The sequence below is a fragment of the Cercospora kikuchii genome (assembly GCF_019650295.1).
Source record: "Cercospora kikuchii DNA, contig_00007, whole genome shotgun sequence".
NCBI classification, from domain to species: Eukaryota; Fungi; Ascomycota; class Dothideomycetes; order Mycosphaerellales; family Mycosphaerellaceae; genus Cercospora; species Cercospora kikuchii.
Window position 1 is genome coordinate 2,183,755 of NW_025408588.1, and position 24,646 is coordinate 2,208,400.

General features: G+C 52.8%; 8 protein-coding genes across 9 annotated transcripts; 6 read left to right on the forward strand and 2 right to left on the reverse strand.

The window, feature by feature from the left end:
* Window positions 1-480: 480 nt before the first annotated feature.
* Window positions 481-2,724, reverse strand: CKM354_001094600 (uncharacterized protein; the record flags this gene model as incomplete). 2 transcript variants are annotated; one of them, XM_044806418.1, is made up of 5 exons in its annotated part: window positions 481-808; window positions 861-988; window positions 1,037-2,173; window positions 2,233-2,619; window positions 2,698-2,724. In XM_044806418.1, 5 exons carry the CDS (start codon window positions 2,722-2,724, stop codon window positions 481-483), a joined length of 2,007 nt encoding a protein of 668 aa, XP_044662353.1. The 2 variants fall into 2 exon arrangements, with proteins under 2 accessions (XP_044662353.1, XP_044662354.1); XM_044806419.1 differs by having other exon boundaries at window positions 2,233-2,628.
* A 685-nt stretch (window positions 2,725-3,409) lies between these two features.
* CKM354_001094700 (uncharacterized protein) lies at window positions 3,410-5,263 on the forward strand (the record flags this gene model as incomplete). Its single annotated transcript, XM_044806420.1, has 2 exons — window positions 3,410-3,571; window positions 3,629-5,263. The coding sequence occupies 2 exons, from the start codon at window positions 3,410-3,412 to the stop codon at window positions 5,261-5,263; spliced, it is 1,797 nt and encodes a 598-aa protein (XP_044662355.1).
* Window positions 5,264-5,466: 203 nt separating this feature from the next.
* Window positions 5,467-6,013, forward strand: CKM354_001094800 (uncharacterized protein; the record flags this gene model as incomplete). Its single annotated transcript, XM_044806421.1, has 3 exons — window positions 5,467-5,578; window positions 5,638-5,850; window positions 5,907-6,013. The coding sequence occupies 3 exons, from the start codon at window positions 5,467-5,469 to the stop codon at window positions 6,011-6,013; spliced, it is 432 nt and encodes a 143-aa protein (XP_044662356.1).
* A 2,892-nt stretch (window positions 6,014-8,905) lies between these two features.
* Window positions 8,906-10,487, forward strand: CKM354_001094900 (uncharacterized protein; the record flags this gene model as incomplete). Its single annotated transcript, XM_044806422.1, has 2 exons — window positions 8,906-9,299; window positions 9,373-10,487. 2 exons carry the CDS (start codon window positions 8,906-8,908, stop codon window positions 10,485-10,487), a joined length of 1,509 nt encoding a protein of 502 aa, XP_044662357.1.
* A 3,769-nt stretch (window positions 10,488-14,256) lies between these two features.
* On the forward strand, window positions 14,257-18,869 carry CKM354_001095000 (uncharacterized protein; the record flags this gene model as incomplete). Its single annotated transcript, XM_044806423.1, has 2 exons — window positions 14,257-17,436; window positions 17,490-18,869. 2 exons carry the CDS (start codon window positions 14,257-14,259, stop codon window positions 18,867-18,869), a joined length of 4,560 nt encoding a protein of 1,519 aa, XP_044662358.1.
* Window positions 18,870-19,439: 570 nt separating this feature from the next.
* Window positions 19,440-20,816, forward strand: CKM354_001095100 (uncharacterized protein; the record flags this gene model as incomplete). The annotated part of the gene is made up of 1 exon (XM_044806424.1): window positions 19,440-20,816. One exon carries the CDS (start codon window positions 19,440-19,442, stop codon window positions 20,814-20,816), a length of 1,377 nt encoding a protein of 458 aa, XP_044662359.1.
* A 310-nt stretch (window positions 20,817-21,126) lies between these two features.
* Window positions 21,127-21,886, forward strand: CKM354_001095200 (uncharacterized protein; the record flags this gene model as incomplete). Its single annotated transcript, XM_044806425.1, has 2 exons — window positions 21,127-21,183; window positions 21,239-21,886. The coding sequence occupies 2 exons, from the start codon at window positions 21,127-21,129 to the stop codon at window positions 21,884-21,886; spliced, it is 705 nt and encodes a 234-aa protein (XP_044662360.1).
* Window positions 21,887-22,284: 398 nt separating this feature from the next.
* On the reverse strand, window positions 22,285-24,307 carry CKM354_001095300 (amphiphysin-like protein RVS161; the record flags this gene model as incomplete). Its single annotated transcript, XM_044806426.1, has 6 exons — window positions 22,285-22,486; window positions 22,536-22,603; window positions 23,501-23,625; window positions 23,679-23,737; window positions 23,927-24,230; window positions 24,280-24,307. The coding sequence occupies 6 exons, from the start codon at window positions 24,305-24,307 to the stop codon at window positions 22,285-22,287; spliced, it is 786 nt and encodes a 261-aa protein (XP_044662361.1).
* Window positions 24,308-24,646: the final 339 nt, after the last annotated feature.

Sequence of the window (24,646 nt, forward strand, 5' to 3'; positions counted from 1 at the left end):
CATACTGCAATCCACAAAATCTCTGTTCGTCTAGGGTGTTCAAAGACTATGCCTCGGCTTCTTTGCAAACTCATAAACGCCGTGAAGAAAGAACGCTTCATTCCATCTCGGGCCGACGAGAACTCCTGATACACCACCTCCTGGTTCTTCTTGCCCGTGTGCCCAAGTCGTCAAGTCGCCCCGCTACCCTTTGCACTATTACTTCTCGATCTGCCACTGCTCGTGGCACTGGCTTTCGAAGGTGCCGAAGAGCTCGCCGAGCGGTGAATCTTGCTGCCGTGTAAACCTCGCTTCTAAAACACATGCCGCACCCGATCAGAACAACCGTCGAGCTGCGAAGAGCGTCACAGTGGTGCAACGCCAAGCGCTATGCAAAAAGGGTGTGAAGGGAAAGGTCGCAGAATGGAAATGGAGAAAGCAACAGAACGGTGCAGTAAATATGCTAGGGATGAGGCAAAGGCGGACACACGCTCGAGCTTCTCATCCACGTACCGAGTTGGTATGCCTCTCAGCTCTCCTGTCGTCCTGTAAGCGCAAGCGCTCCATTGAAATCGGATCTCCGTCCTCGGTGCGCGTAGAACTTTGCTGATTGCCATACGCTTGGGGAGGTCGTACCGCCGGGGCATGTCCATTCTGTTTCATGGACTCTGCAAGTTGCGTCAAACGATCCCACTTGGCCTGTCGGCTAGCCTTCACAGCCTCCGCGTTGTTCTGCTGCTCCGTGTATTCGTGCGAGCATTCATCGAATAGCTGTGGATTGACTTCCATGAACAACTTCATCGCGTTGTACACCATGCCGTGTATTGTTCTGTGCGTGTCGTCAGTGAGGGCCAGACGTGACAAGTCTAGTATGAACGTACCGGTTCCAGTGGCCCTTGGAATTCTCGTACAAAGGCGCGAACATGATGGGAAGGATGACATCCACATTGTCGCTGACAAGGTTACAGAAATATTCGTTGTTCCAGAAGTAAAGTGCGCGTTCAGCGACCTATAGCACTGTTAGGCATGCGGTGCGGTGAGTAAAACGGCGACTTACCTGAAAGTGTGGACTTGCAACGCTTTTCGCGAGCTGGTTAAAGAGAGGCTCCTGCACTTTCGCAAACTCGGCAGGGTCCATAACCTCGAAGATATCCTCCACTTCGTTCAAGAACATGACCTCTTTCGTGCTGTTGACCTTGGGCCAGTAGCGGAGTAAACCCAGCACAACCTCTTCAGTGAGGGCGGCATCCTTCTCTAGGAATTGCACGATGCAGTAAGCAAGCTGGGGATGATACATGCTTAAGCTTTTGACCTTGTGCAGAGGGATCAAAACCCTGGTCAAGAAGAGCTTGTGCTCTTCCTTCAGTGGCAGGGCGAAGCCATTGATGATCGAGCCCAAGATCTCCAGAAGCTCGGCAATTCCATTAAATCGCTCAGTCTCGTATATGAATTGGAAGAAGACATTATTGATGCTGCGTCTGATGAAGGAGCGCAAGTTGAGGAATTTGCCGTATATCCTGTGCAACGTGGTCTTCAAAAAATCGCGCTCGCGAGGATCTTCTGAGTCAAAGAGCTCGAGGAGTTGCAACACAAAGCTGTGATCGATGTACTGCTTCGCATAGTTTGTGTTGAAGTCCTGGCTCTCGATGAAGCGCAAGAAGAACTCGTAGACGACCTGGATGTGTGGCCAGGCGACTTCGAGGACGGGCTCATCCTCTTCCGGGTCAAACGCTTCACCTTGCGGGTTCATAGGTGGAGGAATGGGTCTGAACAAGTTCTTCGCAAACATTTCCACGACCCTCGGGTACATGGGCTCTGAAATGACCTGTCGGTTCTGCGCGACGTAGTCCAAGAGCTCGTGCAACGCCAGTCGCTTGATTTCTTTGCTTTTCATGTCGCCCGAGGCATCATTGAAATCGAAGATAATGTTACATTGATCCAACTTTTGCATGAACAGTTCCTGTCTGCGATTGGGTGGGACTTCGTGGAAGCCAGGAAGCTTCTCAAGCTCGCGTTGCCTTTGGTCTGAGATGTCGAAGCGTGAGGAGTGCTGGCGTTTGGGCGTCCTGATCCCCTCTGGAACTGTGTCTTTCGGTGTGGCCTGTAATCTGTCGAAGAGGAGACTCTTTTGACCAGCTTTGGGCGGGGCGAGGTCGTGCGGCATTGTTTCTGCGGCGCCTGGCGGAGGAACGTGCTACATCTGTCAGCCTCCATTATGATATGAGAGATGATCGCACACAAAGGAACACGCACTGGAGCGCTTGGAGATATTACCACACTAGGAGCAAGCTGGCCAAGTCGTCCCGGAGTTGATGGACCGCCCTGCTGATGCGGTCCACTATTCGAGGGGTTTGCATTGGTGGTGCCGTGCTGTGAGAATTGGCCCTGGTTGGAGGCTACGTTCGATGCAGGCTGGCCTGGCATTGGCGCGCCTGGGTGTGACTGAGTGGGCGCATCGGACTGCGGTTTGTTTCGACCGTCCACCAGGTTGCTGGTCGAGGAGGTGGGCGTCGCTTGAGCTGAGCCCGCGGGCGACTGGCTATTGGAAGGGCCGCCAGCAGGGGACTGGGTGCCAGAAGTGTTGTCTTTGGAGCCCTTCTTCGCGAGCTTGTTGCCCTCTCGGTCTTTCGCCCGCGAGAGCTGTTCTTGCTGTCAGATCACCACATTACTGTCTGCCTCGCACGCGCAGTGTCTCAAAACGGGTGGAATGGAGCTTACCACGCGCTGTCTGAAGCCCTTCATCATCTGTTGCGCCCAGTGGGACGACGATCACCGGCTCGCCAATGCTGCTGGAGGGAGAGAGGGAAAGGGTCCGGCCCTGCGGACGGCCTCCTGGTGCTCGTCAGGCGTCGTCGTCTGGAGGCGGCGGAGCGGAAGCGACACGTGACTCGAGGGAACGGGTGATGTCGGCGCGCGCGGGCGTGGGTTTAAGGAGCGGTGATGGTGGGCGGCGTCGTCGATGTGTGCAATTGACGCGCTGATGTCGACGTGAGCTTCGGCTTGGCCAAGGAGCAAGCCAAGGACGTGCAGTGGTGTTTGGGTCGACAGGGGAGGGCGGGAGAGGGCAGTGGCAGCGGGGAAGTCGGCGACGTGCACGAGGACGGCGAGGTCGCGAGAGAGAGCGTGCGGTCGGTCAGGTGTGTCGTAGCAGGAGGAGGCTGATCGACGACGGGGAGGGCATAATTGCGCGCTGATTCGTGCACGGCTCCAGCGCAGTGGCAGATGGGCCAAAGAGTTGGAGGGAGACCTGAGCTCGTCAAACACGCACACGTCTGCGCCCCTCCAGCTTCTTTCCGTTTCACCCTCCCACTCCCACCTCATCTTGACACAACACCACCACCACATTGCACCCACGTGACATCGCTTCCGCCATCGACTATTTCACCTCGTTTCATCGAGGCTGCCGTCGCCTACCTGATGCGACGCGAAAATGGAACAAAATGGTGCTGAAAGTGGCGATGCGCCAAGCCGCGCAGTCGCGCCCATATATCCTGTGCCCGGGCAGCGTATTGTAGCTGTAGAACATCCATGCATCGTGCGCAATTTCGACAAAGGCTTCAAGTCGCTCGGCGGGGAGGCGCAGCTCAAGCATGTGAGTGTAGTCGAGAGCCTCGCTGCACGGTAAGTCCATGTCTCACATATCGTACAGGTCCTCGAGCATCATGTGGGCGACTCGAAATTGAGTAACAAGCAAAACGAACTCCCAGAACCCACGGCCGGCGTCTCGCTGCGGCCGGGCGATCCATTCGCAAAGAAGCTGACCTCTTCCGGCATCTCGACGAGAAATGTGCTTGTCAAGGTGACGCTTCCGAAGAGAACAGGGCGGAAGCGCAAGCGTGGCTCAGATGCGCCTTTCACAGACTCTGACCAGGCTGCGACCGACTCAACGAGCATTACTGCGCCTCAACTGCTCAGTAGATTGCGCGACAACGAGGGCAAGTATCAGATTGAAGCCGTAGGCATGCTTCGCGAGACACATCGATTTCGCACCCTACCGGACTTTCAAATGCGCAGTGCAGGCCTTCCCGTCATGCAGGAATTGAGAGAGCATGTTCTGACGCCCGACTACAATCGTCTGACCAGGTTCAGCGTAGACCTCTCGCCATTCGCATATCGAGGGGAGTATCCTGGGCCGCCGAATTTCACCAGCTACGATATGCCTCACAAGTACGAGTACCAGCAGGCTGCAGGTGTCATATTCGTGCAGGATGACGATGGACAGATCAAATCCAGGAATATTGCGGCACCAGTCAAGCGAGTTACATGGGGTCTGCCACCAGATATTGATGAAGTCCCTCAAGGTCCTCCACTCGAATTGCCTAGGAAAAGTCCTGGCGGCGAGATGCTGCCTCGTACTGTCGCAGCATTGCAGAAGATACTGGATGAGGACCGTCCCCTGGTCACAAAACGTGTTGCTCTCAACTCGATGCCACCGATTAGTGAAAGTATTTTCAAGGAAGCTACGCAGTATGTGGGCTACAGCTTCAAAGCCGGACCATGGCGTGACAGCCTCATCAAATACGGAGTGGACCCTCGAAAAGACCCCAAATACCGCCACTATCAGACGCTCATGTTTCAAGTCGATGCGCACGCCTTCAAAGACTCTACTGCCAGCGAACGTCCATCATGGAAGCAAAATGAAACGAACACCACGTGGGCCAGACCTCTGCGGCATACGAAAGATGCACCATCGACACACGTCTTCGATGGAAAGAACATTACCGCGAACGGCAAAACATGGCAGACCATTGATGTCGTTGATCCTGTAGTATACAAGCTTCTTCAGACTGAGGACCTGCCCACCGAATGTGATGTCTATCAATGGGGCTGGTACCACAACGGCACCATGGCTAAAGTTCGCACAATCATGAAAGACAAGATGAGATATCTGTTCGCGAAACAAGAACCACCACACGCAGACTACGAGGTCATCGCGCGGCTACCCGACAAGCTCACCAAGGAGAACATCAAAGATGCTGTACTGAGTCCTCGAGAATACAACAACCACTGCATGCTCATGGCGACAGAGGTGAGGAACATCGTCAAATCTGGCGATGGCCAGTGCGCCAGAAGTGCGAAGAACATGTGGGAACGTAGGGCAAAAGGTCTGAGTGCAGACAATGAAGACAAGGACGAAAGTGATGGTGACAATGATCCCAACGAAGACCTTCGAGATATCGACATCGGTAATAGTGGTGAAGGTGACTTTGAGCAAGATTTCCAGATCGACCCAGCACTACAGGCAGAAGATTCTCGTGGTGGGAAGCGTAAGCAAGCAGCATAGAAAGGTGATGCGGGTTTCGGACCCTGCATTCATCATCGAACCCCAACTTTTGGAGTCGTTCCTTGGCGGTAGACAGTACGACGATACTCTATATGTGCAGTATATAATAGTAATCGCTTGCTGTAGAAACAATCTGCAGGACAATTCGCAACCTCACCTTGCGCAAGGAAAAAGAAATAACGAGCCCCATCGCTAAAGCAACAATGGCCCACCTCCAATACTACAACTACCCAGGCTACGGAGAGCGAGCGGTAGAAACATACAAGTACAGCCAGGCAGTCCGAGTAGGAGATCGGATCGAATGCTCTGGCCAAGGTCAGTCGCGCCTAGAACTCGTATGTTTCATCGATGCCGGCACTGACACCTCCAACCAGGCGGCTGGAACCCCGAAAACGACATCTTCTACAAAGAAACCAACGCTCAAATCGACCAAGCTTTTGCAAATGTCGATCTTGCATTGAAAACCGCGGGCGGGAAAGGCTGGAGTCAAGTCTTTCGGGTCAATAGTTATCATATTCCGCTTAACGATGAAGCGATGGAAGCTGTGAAGAGGAATTTTGAGAAGTGGATGCCGGGGCATCAGCCATGTGAGTCGAGCTTTGAAGCTGATCTTTTCTTGGGGAATGTTGCTGACCGTGACAAGTGTGGACTGTCATTGGGGTGTCTAGGCTTGGAATGGATGATATGAGAGTTGAGATTGAGGTTGTGGCTCATGATCCAGAGGGGGCGAAGGCTGCGGGGACGGTTTAGGGGTGGATGTTGGACGGACGGAGGATTAGGTGAGTGCAGCTACTTGGGTTCCCCAGGACAACAGCAAGCTCGAAGTCCAGGGAGCGTGGTTACGATTCCAATCATGCTCTCGCGGAACAGAAGGGTATAAGCTCGAGACTGACTAAAGAAATTTTTAGATATATGTCGACCCAATGGACGACCTCGCTGGAGCTGTTAGGACGATGAGGGCAAAGGTGCTCTAGATCGTCTGCTAACAAGGAAGCGAATGTCCAGGAATCGATCCTGTATATTCCCTGCGATACGTTCCTCGTATACACATGACAAACTGTACATTGACAAAGCAACAGCGTACATATAACTTCTTTGCCTTCTCCTCCCAGACACAACTTGCAGGTCATTGCCTTTGGTAGTGAGGTCTCAACTACGAAAACCAAAGTCCTTTATCAGAAAATGAAAGCCTTTGCCTCCCTTTTGCTCTTTTATCTTGCTCTGTAAGAGATTACCTTGCGACACACAATGTGGCTGAAATTGACATAGCTTAGCAAGAGGTCAGCAGCGTGTGAGACCGAAGAGTGCAGAGAGTGCGTGAACGACTGTCTATCAGACGCCGAGGAATGCGTTGATATTTCACCTCCTGTAAGTATTCTCTTCAGCGCGTCAACTTCGCAAGCTAAACACCCGTCGTAGGTGGTGGGCGCTCTAGGGTGCAAGTATATATACGACAAGTGCGTAAGGAGCTGCCCGAAATAGTAGATTCTTTCGCGGACCATATCAAGTGTCACAAGCTGTAATAGTGGCTGGGGCTGGATTTGGACCCCCATGTATAGCATGGACGTCATGATTTTCAGTTCGACACGATTCGATGCGTGTGATGGTATATAATGAACCGTGTTATCCTCCAACTTTAAGTGATTCCTCCGTGATCGAACCAGCTCATGGGCGTGATGTCTCGGCAAGTGAGGATCTGGAGGCCACTGGGAATAGGTCAGTTGCATTCGATTCTTGTGTGAAAATCTCCATTGCAATCGAGATTGTGGCTCATGATCCGGAGGGGGCGAGGGCTGCGGGAAGCGTTTAGGGGCGGAAGTTGATGAACATCGCATGCCTGTCAGTAGACCGGGCGAGAATAGCGATGTGTATGGACGAGCCGACAACAGAATCGCCAAACAATAGCCAACTACAGCAACAACAAGCTGTCTCACGAATTGACAGCCAGTGACACTTATCATTGGCGAGTTTTGTTGCGAGCAGCGGGGATTCGGCGGCTGATCAACCACAGATGAGGGCCCTTTAAGTTGCGCTGAGGCTACACAACAACGGCGATGGTATGATCAGGGCTCCTCGCTGTTGTCGGTATTGCTCTCGTTCACATGCAAGACGTCGAGTGGTATCTCTGCATGCTAGGCCGAAAGGGGCTCAGCGTTGTCGAGGATTGGCACTCCTGTTTAAGCCAGTGCGAACGCACATTGAACACATGCTCTGGCTGTCGACGCGCATGAGATAGTTCGTTCGGCGCCTGAAAGCCGACTGACAGCCTCGGACTTCGAGCATGCAAAAGTCAAGGCTCCATTGTGCAAGCCACTCTGTACTCAGCGAATGCGTGTGAGTGCACTTGTATGCATTCAATGTTTGTTAGAAGATTTCACGAGTGTGCCTTCTTTGATGGAACAGCGCTCCTGCCTCGTGTCGATCTTGCCGCGATCCGGTTGGCCGCGAGCTAGCGAGGTGTGGCTTCCAGGGTTTCCAGATCATCGTCATCCTCCATCACAAGCAACGATTCGCAACATCGTGAAAGACAACTCCACGTGCGACAAGCTGGCCTCATCGTCAAGTCGTGCTGCTGCAGTAATATACCACCGGAATGCATCATCTCCTCACGAGCTGATCTGACACGACTCTCGGGCACATTATCCAGCATCAGAAGCCGTATTTCCCAGCGTGGCGTCCGTGAGATTGCCGCTCACCATCCTACTCGTGGCAACGATTCACGGCCTCGCCCCGCGGCAGACGTTCCGAACGGCTTGTGCAAGAGCTGCTGGCGAGAAGTTGGAGCTGGGCCAGCTGGCCCTGTCTGCCGTGTACTGGAGCAGGTACACTACTGTACAACTCCGAAGTCGCGTATGCCTGCGCCATTGCGTGCGGGACTGATCAAGCACGTTCGGCGAGTTCAGGAAATATTTGCTGCGGGTGGGTCAAGCTACGCATGCGATTGATATCAGAAGCACGTGTGAAAGCGAGGTTGGGAGACTGAAAAACGTCGCATTCACATGCTTCTTCTACCACGAGTTTTAATTGGACGGCGACGAGGCTTCTAAACCGAGCTACAAAATGACTAAGGAGACTAACAGATCTCAGCTAAGGAGAGTGACTACCCCACAATTTGAAGGCACTTTCACGGCCTTTGGAGACACTCTTGAATGTCATTGAGCCAAGCGACGCGAGCTTACGAGCGAAGTGAGTCCTTGGACGCTACCCAAGCGCGTGAGGCATAGGTCCGTTACAAAGATAGCATTATTCCGTAAGGGCAACGGACGAGCTCGAGCTGGAGGGCGAGAGCGACGGAGGCGCAGTGTACTTTGAGAGGAAAGAGGTGTGTTGACTGCGAATCTACTGTATTTGATTCAAGTTACTCTCCCTAACCAAGATTGGTCCTTCTCCTTAGCCGTCTCGACCGAGCTACCGCGCTGACTGGGATGAATGCACATGCGTCAAAGCGTCTTTGCATGTGACTTATGATCACACACAGGATGTCCGAGCGTTTCCCACACTTGCGATTCATCTTGGGTGTGGGTAACGTCTGCAATCACTTCACCTCGCGGTGTATTTTTCTGTCCATGTCTGCGAAGGCATTGACGCACGATCTCCGGACACCCTACGTCGATACGAGCTGACAGCGCCCTATGCGCCAGCATGGAGGCTCTCCAAGATAGACCGCCGAGCGTGCTCTCGCGGTCGCCTGAGAGCGTCGAATGGCCCACCGTACCCAGACACGAGATTCGATCACCCAGCGATGTGCGACTACCAGACCTCAAAACAGTGCTGTCGCCAGAGTTTGAGCACATGTCTGCACCGCGACACAGTGCGCATCCACAATCACCGCAATCAGTGCGAAGCCTGCCGCGCATCGATCCTGGTCGCAACTCGCTCGGCGAGCGAGGAACAGACGTCTCGATGGCAAGTCCAGTGGACACTTCAAGCGTAATGAGCATGGACGACAGAAACGGGCGTGCGACAAGTGTGGTGTCGATGGAAGATCCAGATGTCCGCGACGCGGCCGAAGCATTGTCAGGGTTGGGTAATCCAGGTGAGTGTTCACTATACAAACCCACGTGACAACGCTTTGCAAGTCATGTCGCAACATGCTGACGATGGACTAGAATACAGTCGTGGCTCGAGAGGCCAAAGCAGGCACGTGTCTAACGCTAGCTCGAATGGCATTGGACACCCCGAATATAGGGAAGACCCCGAGCCTATTCTGGAGCTCATAGCGCAGGCCCACCCTTGGGTCGGCGGAGCCGTGAAGACCTCTCTGGCAGCATACTCGACAACAAAGGGCTTCACTCCACGCATTGTTCAGGGTGCTGCCAACCTAATGGAACGGAACACGATCAACGTTGCGAGTTCGGTCGGTGGGATTACTGGTATCGATGCTGGCGTTCGACGATATTTGGAATCCCGCAGGCCAGGAGATGTTGCGAACGTATCTGCGGCAAAGCAAGACGTAGCCCTAGCGAACGGCGACATCGAAAGGCCGCCTCGCCCGGAGGCTCAACTGCCACCTTACACAACGAGCAGACCCCCTTCTTATCGCGAAGAGGCAAGCCCGATGCGTCCGCCCCATACGCGGAGCTGGAGTTCACAGTTCTGGGTGACCACTGGAGGATTGTCGGTGGCGCTCAGCTACACATCACGCAATAGTCTGAGGATTTGCCTGACATTGCTCCGAGACGCCGCTTCTGGTGTGCAACAACTCAGCAGAGCACTTCAGATCTGTCTCGAGAAATACGAAAGCACTCGTGCGCAACAGAATGGAAACGACGGCGCCATTCTAGAAAAGGGACAACGCCCTTCCACGCCGGAACAAAACGAACAAGCCCGGCATTTGGCCGAGCAAATACAGAGCGTATGCGATGAGATTATGAAAAAGCTACATGTGGTTGTGCAGTCGGTGTCCGCCTACACTGGTGGAGTGCTTCCAGAAAACGCAAAAGACTTTGTCCGCCGACAACTCATGTCGCTTCCAGAGCGCTGGCAGATCGTGTCGAGGCAGCAAGCGGTTGCTTCAGAGACCAGCCGAAACGCAAGACGCATGATCGACTTCGCTGGCGAGGGTCTGGAGGTCATGAGTCAAGTCAGCGGTGTCCTAAAAGCGACATTGGACTCTGCAGAGCAATGGCTCATGCGCGTTGGCAGAAGCGACAATGTCGACCAGGATCAGGAAATGGGCGATGCTCCACACGCATCTCAACGCTCAGACATGGAAAAGTTCTGAAAGCTGCAGGGTGGAAAATGTTTCGGCCGGAGCGAGCGTTTTAACTCCGGATTCGAATGGACTATGGGATCCTTAATCGCCGCTGAATCATTCTGACACGTGCGAATGGCACCTTCATTCACATCCGCGATGCAGTAGCTCTCCACTAACGAAAGCTTGGATGCGGGCATATGGGGATGCACGATGCATACCACTTTTGCTTACAAATGCAGGGAAGAGGTGCATTCACTGGCGACGCCATTGTTGCTCATACCACGATCTGCAGCCACGCCGAAGTATAGCAGCGCTGGCAGCGTGATGGATGCCTAGCATAGTCACAGTAGTGGCAGTACATACCACCTGTGAGGTCTTCAGAAGATCACAGCAGGTTTGCAAGGCATCAGAGGCCGGCTTGGCATCACACAATCGATGTCTGCAGGCAAGGACAGGGAAGTCCGCCTATCTGGATACGTGTATTTCTGTGACACGGCGCACAGAGTGTGGCGTTGGGCAGGGCAGCAAGATTCGAGCCACGAAGTAATGATACCCGGGTGGGGAAAGGATTGATAGTAGAAATTCAACCATGTTATGTATGCATAATCATAGCACAAAGCGGACAATGCATCGCCAGATCGTACTCAACCCTATGAGATTGAACCTGGTGATCATTGTTCATACCCAATCAGAGCTCTCACTTAGCTACCACCCACGATCATGGAACGTCGTGCGTGTCTTCTCGTGGCAAGAAAAAAACAAAATTCGGTCCCGACCTCTTGTTACGAGCGAGTCCGCGAGGGCTAACGTTCGATATTTCTCGAATATGCGACCAAGCGACGGGTACTGACAGGGAGCCGCTCCACCAGTCGAGGATAGGCCGAAGAACGCGACTCAGGCCAGAGATCGGTGGAGGCCGAGTTGCTGCTTTGAGGCAAGACGACGGCTTCGGCATTTCGAAAGCCCTAGCATCCGGCGCGGCGCTGGCAGTGGCAGCTCCTCGCGAGCTTCAGCCTTCGCGCAGCACATCGAGACGGCGCCTTGCAGGCGAGAATGGATGAATCATACGTCTTTCTGCACGCCAGATCTGCTGGCGCTTGTCCATTTTCTGGACGCCGCCGACTCCACTCCACTTGCACGGGGCTGCGGTGTGGGTATCGTTTGTAGTAATCAACCATCTGAAGTGGATAAACAAATGTCTCGAATCTGTTACGAAGTCGCGTATCGTCGCATGTTATCGGGGGGCACTAAGGGACCCTCTCTCGTATTGTCGGGCAAAAGAGGATACAAAACTATCTACACTATCGAATGGTACTATATAGGGGCTAGTATACAGGGTCTGGGGTCCCGGGTATATAGGAACCAATATACATGACTCACAGCAGGGCCCAGTGGAGTGTCAGTTCACAACACTCCCCTTGACAGTGCACTGGGGCTGTTCAATCCACCTCCTCATCCCAATCATCATCCTGATCATGTGCAACTAGGGCCAAGGCCTTTGAGTCTGAGATCTTGTTCTCAGAGACCACCTTTATTATTCCTTGGGCCATTTCCAAGTATGGGCAGATTGAAACATAGTGCCCAGCTTGATTGCATAGCTTGCATCTCAGTCCTTGTCTGTCAGACATCTTGCTGTCTGATCTTCTTCCTCTGTGAGATGATGATCCTCTTGATGATGCAGCTCGGGCTGCAAAGGCCACAGGTGTGCTGCCTGCAGGCATGCTCACCTCTTTCTCCTGAAGGATTGAGAGTATGCTTTCAGGTGACAGTGAGGGTTGACCATCTATTGCATCTCTGATGGTAGACCATTGTTCTGGAAGCCCAGACAAGAGTACCTGTGCTCTTGCCTTTGGGTTTATGGCAGCAGCCATTTCAGGTTGGGCAACTTTGATCCTTTTGCCAAGTGCCTGAAGGTGTGTCCATGCTCCATCAATGCTCATGTCCTCTGCCTTTTGGAAACTGAAGTACTGCTTCAGAAGTTTCCTTCCTGTAGCTTGGTTGTCTGCATACTTCTTCTTCAGCTCTTGCCAAACCTCCTTTGCAGTTTGGAGTTCTGAGACCAGCTCTTCATCATCCTCCCCTATGCACAAAGATATCCACCAGATTGCTTTGTACTGTGACTTTGGGGTGATGGGTGTGTGTCTCATGGGAGATTGTGTGATACAGGTCTTCTCCCCTCAAGAAGATTTCCATCCTTCTGAACCATCCTTCTGCATTGTCCTTGCATAGGATTGGGCATGGTCTTTTCTGAAGTCCGGAGGATTTGTCTTGAGTATCCATTGTAGTCTTGTAGAATTAGTATTGGGTCAGATGGAAAGTTGTCCTTCTGTCCCAAGGAGAATCAAAGCGGGGAAAAGTCAAATGATTGCAGGGTTCTTCCTATACATGGGTCACCCTCTGTCCCTCCTCAGATTAGAGCCTCCTGTTGGAATGATCCGGCTATCAAGCAGCCGTGCTTTCCTGCTGGCATATGGGAATCAAGGGAGCATACCACTTTGGCACCCTCCAGCTCAGGACTTCCTGTAGCTATCCCATAAGACAAAGGTAGGTTCATGACTCCTCTTGATCCTGGATTCACCATTGGCCTCCAGAGGTAGTGAGAGGTTCAGGCAGTCTCTGAAGTGTTATGAGCCATCAGCAGTCCATGTCAGAACTGCCTTGCAACTGCTTCCTCCCTGAACATAACATATCTGGTATAAACCAAGCCTTTGGTTACTGCAAGATCTTCCTTTGAGAGTTGGCAAGTTCTCCCAGCACCAGAGATAAGGTACTAATCCAGACAGCTTGGGGTGCAGTCTCTGAAGTGTTATTCTGCCAACAGCAGGTTTGGTGTACTGCAGGTTGCTGTTACACTTTCTGCAGCCCTCTGTTGCAACATCCTCTCCCCTTGTTGTCTGTCTTGGTGTCCTCACTCTAACTATCATTCCTCAATGCTCTTCTCTCTTCTGCATTTGGTCTCAGCTGCAGGTGGGCTGGCTGCAATTCTGCATGCAGCTGCACCGCTGTTTTCAGTCCCTCAGCTAGGGTCCATGGGGTCCTACACCCAGTTGCAATCTGGGACTCATGTTTAACCATGGAAAGGGTTTTGCTCCTTCTTTATACAGGGGCACATTGTCCTTTGTCCCTGAGCACAGAGGGCACAGTCCTTCCTCTGTGTGCCTGTCTTCACCCGCAGGCTCCTGGCGCAGTCTCTGCTGCTACTGTCCCTGTTTATACAGCCACAGCTCGGGCTGTTTCCTTGCTCTTCTAGCTCGGTGTCTCGCTGTTGCCAATAGCGTTCCTGTTGTCCTGCCTTCGGCTTCCGTACTCTGTCGGTGAACCGCGCCTCGCCTTCTATCGGAGCTTGGAATACAATAGCGCTAACCCGGGCTCATAACCTGTTACGAAGTCGCGTATCGTCGCATGTTATCGGGGGGCACTAAGGGACCCTCTCTCGTATTGTCGGGCAAAAGAGGATACAAAACTATCTACACTATCGAATGGTACTATATAGGGGCTAGTATACAGGGTCTGGGGTCCCGGGTATATAGGAACCAATATACATGACTCACAGCAGGGCCCAGTGGAGTGTCAGTTCACAACAGAATCCTTCCTTTTTTGCGTTCCGCATTCTTTCGCGCTTCGCCTCCGTTTGTTCGTTCCCCACTAGGCCTTTTGGTGTGCATTTATAAGTTGGAGATGATACCCACCTGTGTTTGGAGATAGCACGACAAGTCTCGCCATCGTTCTTTCCCAATCGCTGTCATTGGAGCGCGGTGCGGTAGGGCTACACGGCTCAGGCCGACCTGACTACATCATGAGCTCCGCGACCGAGAAAGTCGAGCAGGAGCTCCACCTCAACCACCCAGGACAAACACACGGCGGCCATGGCTTCACACAGACGGAGAATGCAGAAAATCCATCGTCGCACGTTCAGGCCAGCGAAAAAGATCATGAGGCAGGTTTCGCTACCGAAGCTATCGAGACCAGACGCGATATCGACCGGGATACCCTTGCCACCCAGAGAGACACGTCCGAGGAAGAAGAACGCCGAGAGTCGGTCGAAAGACCGGTAGCGTATGGCGTTGATGTACAACGCGCGCACAGCGATTTTGCCGAGCTCCAACGCGAGCTGAGCAGCACGAGCCGTATCTCGAAGAGCCGATTGTCGCGTACACAAAGCAGAAGGAGCGAGAAGAATGGCGCCAAAGATCTGGAGAAAGCTGTGTCGCCATCGACTACAGAAGAAGAGCCATTCGATCTGGAGGATACCTTGAGAGGCAACAAGCGTCTGGAAGAAGAGAGCGGAATCAAACACAAGGCCATTGGAGTGATTTGGGATGGCCTCACCGTCAAAGGCATGGGCGGTAGCAAGATCTTCGTACAGACCTTTCCCGATGCCTTTACGGGATTCTTCTTTTTCCCCATCAGGTACCTTATGGGACTTGCCGGTTTGGGAGGCAAAGGCAAGGAAGTCAACATTCTGCAAAACTTCAAGGGTGTTGTAAAGCCGGGCGAAATGGTCCTTGTTCTCGGCAAACCAGGGTCTGGTTGTACCTCGTTCCTGAAAGTTATCGCCAATCAACGCTACGGCTACACCGGGATTGATGGTGAAGTTCAGTATGGTCCTTTTACGGCAAAAGAGTTCGAAAAGCGATATCGTGGAGAAGCGGTCTACTGTGAGGAAGATGATGTGCATCATCCGACTCTCACTGTGGGCCAAACACTGGGCTTTGCTCTGGAGACCAAAGTCCCTGGCAAGAGACCTGGTGGTATCAGCGCGGCGCAGTTCAAGGACAAGGTCGTTGATATGCTGTTGCGGATGTTCAATATTGAGCACACTAAGAACACGATTGTTGGAAACCCTTTCGTGCGTGGTATCTCAGGAGGAGAGCGTAAGCGCGTGAGTATTGCGGAGATGATGATCACTGGTGGATCTGTTTGCTCGCACGACAACAGTACCAGAGGTCTGGATGCTTCTACTGCTCTGGATTACGCCAAATCCTTGCGCATCATGACTGACATCTACCACACCACTACGTTCGTCTCGCTGTACCAGGCGTCTGAGAACATCTATTCGCAGTTCGACAAGGTCATGGTCATTGCTGAAGGTCGCCAAGTGTTCTTTGGTCCTGCTAAGGAGGCGAGATCATATTTCGAGAGTTTGGGCTTCCTCGAAAAGCCACGTCAAACAACTCCTGACTATCTCACTGGTTGCACAGACGAGTTCGAGCGCGAGTATGCCTCTGGTCGTAGCGCTTCGGACGTTCCTTCCACTCCTGACGAGCTTGTGGCAGCCTTCGAAAAATCCAAATATGCCACATTACGTGACGAAGAAATGGCCTCGTGGCGCGAGCGTGTCAAGGAGGAGCAGCACGTCTACGAAGACTTCAAGACCGCCATCCAGCAAGGCAAGCGTCATGCGCCTCAGAAATCTGTCTACTCGATTCCGTTCTACTTGCAGGTGTGGGCACTCATGAAGCGCCAATTCATTCTGAAGTGGCAGGATCGATTCTCTCTCGTCGTCTCTTGGATTACATCGATTGTCATCGCCATCGTCATTGGTACTGTCTGGCTTCAGCAACCGAAATCGAGCGCTGGCGCTTTCACACGTGGTGGTGTTCTGTTCATCGCACTTCTGTTCAACTGTTTCCAGGCTTTTGGTGAACTTGCAGGTGTTATGATGGGTCGGACTATTGTCAACAAACACCGCGCTTACACTTTCCACCGACCTTCTGCGCTCTGGATCGCACAGATATTGGTGGACGTTGCGTTTGCGGCTGCACAGATCATGGTCTTTTCCATCATGGTCTACTTCATGTGTGGCCTGGTGTACGATGCCGGAGCGTTCTTCACCTTCTACTTGATCATCATCACGGGCTACTTGGCTATCACGCTGTTCTTCAGAACAGTCGGTTGCTTGTGCCCTGATTTCGACAGTGCTATCAAGTTTGCGGCAACGATCATCACCCTGTTCGTTCTGACTTCGGGCTATCTGATTCAATACCAGAGTCAGCAAGTCTGGCTCTCCTGGATCTTCTACATCAATGCGCTTGGCTTGGGCTTTTCTGCTATGATGATGAATGAGTTCGAGAGACTCGATTTGGAATGTGACGGCACTTCTCTGATTCCAAATGGTCCAGGATACGGCGATATTGCGCACCAAACTTGCACACTCGCTGGTAGCACCCCAGGATCAGCGTCAGTTTCGGGCACGAGCTATATCGAGACTGCGTTCTCGTACTCACCCAAGGACCTGTGGCGTAACTGGGGTATCATTGTCGTTCTTGTCACCGCATTCTTGATCTCCAACGCCTTCCTCGGTGAATACGTCAAGTGGGGAGCTGGAGGCAAGACCATCACATTCTACGCCAAAGAGGACAAGGATCGCAAACAGCTAAACGAAGCTTTGGCTGAAAAGCGGAAGAAGCGTAGCCGGAAGGAAGGAGAGGCTGGTGGATCGGATCTTAAGATCGAATCTAAGGCCGTACTGACCTGGGAAGAGTTGTGCTATGATGTCCCTGTTCCATCTGGTCAGCTACGCTTGCTCAAGAACATCTTCGGCTACGTCAAGCCTGGTCAACTCACTGCGTTGATGGGTGCTTCTGGAGCTGGTAAAACGACTTTGCTCGATGTCCTTGCATCCCGAAAGAACATCGGTGTCATCACCGGCGACAAGCTCATTGACGGCAAGCCTCCTGGTACAGCTTTCCAGAGAGGCACCTCTTACGCAGAACAACTCGACGTTCATGAAGGTACCCAGACTGTACGTGAAGCTCTTCGATTCTCAGCAGTCCTTCGACAACCGTACGAGACACCGCAAGAAGAGAAGTATGCCTACGTGGAGGAAATCATCGCCTTGCTCGAAATGGAGGATATCGCCGATGCCATCATTGGTAGCCCTGAAGCCGGTCTTGCGGTGGAACAACGAAAGCGCGTCACTATCGGTGTCGAACTCGCCGCGAAGCCCGAACTGCTTCTCTTCCTTGACGAGCCTGTAAGTTTGAAATTGCCATTTACCCACGGACCTTTACTGACATTGCTCTGTAGACTTCCGGTCTCGACTCTCAGTCCGCTTTCAACATTGTCCGATTCTTACGCAAGCTCGCCGGAGCCGGACAGGCCATTCTGTGCACAATCCATCAACCGAACGCATCCCTCTTCGAGAACTTCGATCGTCTCTTGCTTCTGCAGCGCGGAGGCGAGACTGTTTACTTTGGTGACATCGGCAAAGACGCAAGTGTCCTGCGAAGCTACTTCCACAAGTACGGAGCAGACTGTCCACCTAATGCCAACCCTGCCGAATGGATGCTGGACGCAATTGGTGCTGGCCAAGCTCCTCGCATTGGTGACAAGGACTGGGGCGAGATCTGGCGCGACTCAGAAGAGCTTGCGGCTACCAAGGAAGAGATCACTCGCATCAAGAAACAGCGTATTGAAGAAGTCGGATCCCAGCCGCCTGTCGACCAGAAGGAATTCGCCACACCGCTCTGGCACCAGATTAAGACCGTGCAAATTCGCACGCACAAGTCCTTCTGGCGTTCCCCTAACTACGGCTTCACACGTCTCTTCAACCACGTCATCATTGCACTCCTCACTGGTCTCATGTTCTTGCAACTCGACGAGTCCCGGACTTCGTTGCAATACCGAGTGTTCATTATCTTCCAGGTCACCGTCTTGCCGGCGCTCATTCTGGCACAGGTCGAGCCGAAGTACGATCTCAGTCGCCTGATCTACTACCGCGAAGCCGCCAGTAAGACCTACAAGCAGCTTCCGTTCGCACTATCCATGGTTCTCGCAGAAATTCCATACAGCATTATCTGTGCTGTTGGCTTCTTCCTGCCACTCTATTACATCCCTGGATTCAGCTCACAGTCCAGCAGAGCAGGATACAACTTCCTCATGATCCTCATTACCGAATTCTTCTCGGTCACCCTTGGTCAGATGGTTTCTGCTCTAACGCCCAGCACATTCATTGCTGTGCTGCTTAACCCATTCCTCATTATCATCTTCGCCCTGTTCTGCGGTGTCACTGTGCCCAAGCCTCAAATTCCAGGATTTTGGCGAGCATGGCTGTACGAGCTCGACCCTTTCACGCGACTCATTGCGGGTCTCGTGTCCACCGAGCTGCACCAGAAGCGAGTCGTCTGTACCGACGTGGAGTTGAACCGATTCACTGCACCTGAGGGCCAGACGTGTGGCGAGTACATGTCAAACTTCTTCAGCGCTGGAGGCCCTGGCTACATCGTCGACAACTCTACTTCTGAATGCGGCTACTGCGCATACAGTGTCGGCGACCAGTTCTACGAGCCACTTGGCATCTCGTTCGACAACCGCTGGCGAGACCTGGGCATCTTGTGTGCTTTCATTGGCAGCAACTTGATCTTGCTGTTCATTGGCAGCAGGTACTTGAATTTTAACAGGCGATAGAAGGATTCTGCTTGGTTACAAGTTGGTCAAGAAGCGCGGCGTTGGACAAAAGGGTTTATTGCATTACATAATAGGATAATAGACGGGCGCGGGTGCATTTCCAGAACCGTTGTCTTGAGTAGAGGTATCAGCCGGACATGCAAGAATGTCACGAAGATAGGAGAATTCGAAATGTTACGATTGTGTGTGGAAGTTGGTATGAGCTTGGTTTCTTACAAGTGGTTCGTGGTGCCCTCTACTGGATCTGAACCGGTTGCCAAACCGATTCAGATCCAGTAGATGAGCTAGCGGCGGCTCTTGCCGATTGGCGCACGATGTCTACCAGGCAGCAACTCGACCCCAACGCGTCGACTGCACTTGACTTCGACGCGTCCCTCCATCATCAACTGACTCACCACTCATCAAGATGGCAAACCGAGGACATCCAACGTCTGCAGCAGGATCGAGCTTCTTGCGGCTGTCGCCCAGACACTAGTCGGGCCTGGGCGGAAGTATGTAAATACATACATATAGGTGAGCCGGATCTGAAGTAATATTCCATTGTTCCATTCCCCTCCTTCCTAAGCCGCAATGCCTACTTGCAACCACGATGTTCTCACCTTCGAGCCCTCTCCGCATGCAAACGAAGCTGGTTTCGAGAGACAGAACGAGCTAAACAGAACGTACGCCGCGCACGGCAAGTCCAACAACGCTCCCCCAACACAAGTAAAGGCATCCCACTTCCCGGCACCTTTGGTACTACCTGGTGATGAGCTCTCTTTTGATCCAAAATATAAGCCGCAAAGTCTGGACTGCTGGCGTCGTTTGAAGGGAAGAGTCGCGGCGAAAACCAACAGGCGTACGATCTACCTTGTTCCTCATCCAGAATATGCAGCCGAGGTTGAAGATGCTCGAAAGTGGGCTGTGCCGCAGCTGCAGAATGCTAAGAAGGGTGTTGCTCAGGCTAGATCCAAGCTTGGAGGGCTATCTTCACCGCGAGCTACAGACCTGCTTGAATATCTTCAAGCTTTCTATTATCCTCTCGAAGTCAAGATGTATGATGGACCGCGGCTCGAATTCGTGTCTTGGGAGAAGGCCTCTGGCAAAAAGCAGAAGAACAATGAGCGCGAACGAATTGGTCTCAATATCGGGAAAGAAGTCATCGGTATTCACCACCGTCCTTCGAAAGATGACTTGTTTACCGGACAGCTGAATTTGAATGATCTTTTGGACGCTGCGATTGCTATGCTGCCAGCGGATGCGTATGCAATCTTGATGGCCGTTGACCATGACCTGTACGAGGATGAGCCAGATGACTTTTGTTGTGGTAGGGCATATGGTGGCAGTCGAGTTGCCGTTGTCACCAGCTCGCGATACAATCCTTTACTGGACAAGGCTCAGGAGATCGAGACTGAGCATGTCTGGCCAGCGAGTCACTGCCAAGCGTTCGTGAATGCTTGCTGTAGTGATGAGCCCCTCGAGCTGCCTGCGAAGAAGTCAAAAGCTCGGAGACACTTCCCGGCCGACTCTGCGATGGATGCTGCTGTCGATGCTTATGTGGCGAATCTGAAGACTGCAAAAACGTCAGCCGCATACATGTACGGCCTGTGGTTCTCTCGCATGTGCAAGACTGCAGCGCATGAGCTTGGGCATTGTGTTGGAATGGATCATTGTGTCTACTATGCTTGTCTGATGCAAGGTACGGCGGGTTTGAGCGAAGATGGAGCACAGCCTCCGTACCTCTGTCCAGTCGATCTGGCAAAGCTTTCAGAAGCAACTGGAGGCGTTGCGAAGCAGAGGGGGAGGTATGAAGCTCTCGTGAGATTTTGCGACACGTGGAGCACGAAAGCTGGAGGCGAGATGTGGGCAGCGTTTGGAGCTTGGCTAGGAGTGCGACTGCAACCTGAAGAACGGCAGTCCGTGCAACAGGGTTCGAACATTGAGAATGCTATCGAGCTGAGTCCGTAGTATGAAGTTGCGGCATTTGTGATGGGAGGATACGTAGCGTAGTCTCTCGTAGTGCCAGTCCGAGATGAGAACGATGTCGAAATTGTCTCCCCTGACAATGTTGGTATACTGCAAGCTTCAGATATTCTCATTCACATCAACACTCCCATGCGCAGCTTCATTTTTGAAGTCGCTGATCCTTGCCGAGAGAAGTGCCGATTTCGGTACCGTATTCGTACCTCGTCAGTCCACCCGCCTTCGACATCTTTATGAAGCTTCGCGTGAACATAACTTCAAGCAGACACTCACACAACAAGAAAACGGACGCAAGATGGTATTCTATGAACCAGGCAAAACCTCTCATGGCCTCCCTCGGGACCCATTCAAAGTAAGCTCGAGCTATCCCACATGTCTATCTTCAACAGCTCACCACAAGAACTTAGTCCTGCGTAACCCCCCGCCCCATCGGCTGGATCTCCACCCGCTCCGCCCAAGGAATCGACAATCTGGCCCCCTACTCCCAATTCAACAACCTCACCTTCGACCCACCCTACGTAATGTTCTCCGCCAACCAAGACCTCAACTCCAACCGCAAAGACACAGTCAACAACGTCGAAGCCACGGGCTATTTCTGCTGGAACATGGCAACCTGGTCCCTCCGCGAAGCAGTCAACGCCTCAGCCGAATGGCTCACCCCCTCCGTCGACGAGTTCGCCAAAGCAAACCTCGAAAAACAACAAGCAGATCTCATCGATTGTCCAATGGTAAAAGTCAGTCCGATTAAATTTGAATGTCAGTATTATTCGACGTTGAGATTACCCGGGAATCCGCCAATGGGGAGTGTGGATGTTGTGATTGGGAGGGTTATTGGGGTGCATATTGATGAGAGCGTGTTGACGGATGGGATGGTGGATTTGGGGAAGGCGATGCCGATTGCAAGGTGTGGGTATCATCAGTATACGGTTGTGAGGGAGGAAAGTTTGTTTGAGATGGTTATACCGGGAGATCCGAAGCAGTTGGTCGGGCTGGAGGGGAATGCGGAGAGGCAGAAGGAGGTGAGGGGGTGTGGGGTAATGCCGGGGACGAGTTGAAGAGTGCAGACAATATGTAGGCCACTCCGTGAACCGAACTCGTGGCACTCGCGCGTTCCTACTGCTTAATCGACCACTGTAGGGCATCTTTCTTCGTTCGCTGGCTGCCTGCCATGACTAGAGTCCTCATCGTCGGCGAGCGTTGCATAGCGTTCAGCGATATGATGTACGCCGATCTGTTGTACGATTGAGAATTGGCTGGATCGCCAGTATTTGGTATTTCTACTTATGCACTGCCGCTACTGAAAGTGCTCGCAATGCAAATTTTTGGCCGCGGTTTTGTATGTCGCAGAAAACGCGCGTCTCCATGCTATCATGCAATACTCATACGTGTCATTACCTCCTCGGTGCATCTATTCGTCTGAACTGAAGACATTCGCTGCCTTAACATCCTCCGACTAAACCGTGCCTGCAATGCTGAGCTCGCGTATCTGCCCTAGCACATCTTCCACACGAGCATCGAGATCTCCACTTGCATACTGGTCGCGTGTTGAAGCGTCGAGGTACTGTTGAACTTGTGCCATACGACTGTAGGCTTCGGCACAGAAGCGTAGCTGAATCTTGACCAGAGCTTCGAAAGACGGATCGAGGTAAGGTACGCTGTCTTCAAGTCAGTACGCCAGCTCTGCCCAGCACTTATTGCACTCACCGAAGGTCTATCAATTGCGGTAACTCATCGGTCAACTGTTGGTTCAGCTGTTCGTACGCCGCTTTCGCCTGTTCCATCAAGTCAGCTTGCTCTTCGGCGAACTTTTGCCGAAATGGCACCATGATGTCTTCCAGCTCCGAAGGTTGGAAGAAGGGCGTGGGCACGGAAACTCGCAGCTTCGGCTTCGCGCTGTCGTCGCTCATCTTATGCCCCAGACTCTTCGCGCGCGAAATGAGCGGACGAGTGCTCTCTGAGCTGCCACCGCGTGTTGAGACGCTTCGGCGCGACTGAGCAGAAGCACTTCTCTCAGTGTCCACACGCGAGCTGATCGAGATGGAAGAACTTCTCTTGGGATCTTTGCTGCTTGGAGCACTCGAAGAAACAGAATCTCGGCGGGTCAAGGTGAAGAGCTGTAGTGGCGAAAGTGCCTTGGACTCGCGGGAGCTCTGCAATGGCATGCTCGTGTGGCGCTTCGGAGTGTTGGCGAGGACTCGTTGCATGTTCGGACTGAGGCGGCTGTGGCGAGTGGGAGTAAGCTGCCCACTGAGATCGAAGGCTTGATTTGACGCTTCGCGCACGACTGGCAGAGTATCAAAGTGGCCAGAGTGCCTGAGTGTCGAAGGTGGCGTCTTATTCATGGCAGGACTCCGCAGCGGGAAATGAGGATCTCCTGGCCCCTGTCGTGGTGGGGGGCAGTCTTCGATCGGTGAGCCGAAGGCCACATCCAGAACCGTATTCCTGATCAGTGTGCTGGCCCGCGAAACGCGCCTCATCACACTCGAGCGCCGCCGAATACCCACGCTTCCCAGAGCAGCTTCCTCGTCGGCCTGAATCCGAGCGACCCTCTTCTCGTGCTTGAGCCCATCAAGCGCTTTCGGTGGTGGAGACATCATAACATCATGCGAAGCGGCAAAGTCGTCGGGGAACTGACGACTGCCGCGAACAGAATCGGAAGCAGACATTACCATTTCAGTTTCCTTCTCCGTGCGTGGAAGCTTGGAGGGATCTTTGTCAGGTTTCTCCACTAGCTTCTTGACTTTGCTGCGCATGGCATCGTAGTCGAGCATTTTGTGGTTTCGCTTCTTGATGCCTGAAAACGATTAGTATATGGTTGATCAATTGAGTTCAAGGGATTGTACTCACATTCGTTGATGTCGGGGAAGTATGCGCAAAAGCGATTGATGGGCTCCAGCACGGTAGTTCTGTAACAAAACTCAATGAGCTTATCTTCTTTCTTAACCTTTTTAGAATGCACGTCTCTGGTAAAATTCCTCCTGTTCCCAGCGCTGAAATTGAGTTCCCTCTCAATCTCCTCTGCGACATGGTAGTCGTAGACGCCGGTATCCTCATTGAAGACGGCAGCCAAAAGACGTGGATCTTGAGCGACACACCTGTAAGGCCCATCAAGCGCTTTGACAGTCTCGGCGTCGAGATCTTCAACCGCCTGCTTGTAACTCCTGCTTACGCCGTCCGTGGCGCCGCTGTCTCCGTAAAAAGCGTCGATGGTCTCGGCGATTCGCATCTGGCTAGCAGTCATGGCGCGCAAGCTGTCAAGGTAGCCTTTGGCTTCCTTTTGCAGGCGCAAAGAAGCGGATTCGAGGGTACGATACCGGCGCTCTTCGACTTCAAACTCGCGGTCGGTGGTGCGCTCAACGTGGCCCGTCTTCATCATCAACGTGGTAGTCCCACGCGAGACTGCAAACCGCTTAGCCAATCTCCAGCCATGTTGTGTGCCAGTCCATACCATTCTTCTTAAAGCCGCTCCACGACATGTTGGCCGATTTGTTCGCTCGTGTTCGGAAAGAGGTGTTCGGGGTTTGGGCGCCGCGGCGATGCGGAAAGTGCTGCAGCCGCCTCGGCGGTCAAAGTGAAAAGAAGAAGATCAAGGGGAGGGGAGGGTAGTGAGGGCGGAGTGAGCGGCGGTGGTGGGTGTGTACTGTGTTGCTTGCTGTTCAGCCAGCATTGAATGTTGTTGACACGAGTCGAGGCGCAGTCCAAACCAGGTCTTCGTCATATGTCTTGGCGCGTCAGCGGCCGGGTCCCGCACTATCGCTCCTTCACATGAAAGATTGATGAGTCGAGGCTGAGATTAGACACAAGCCATTCACTTA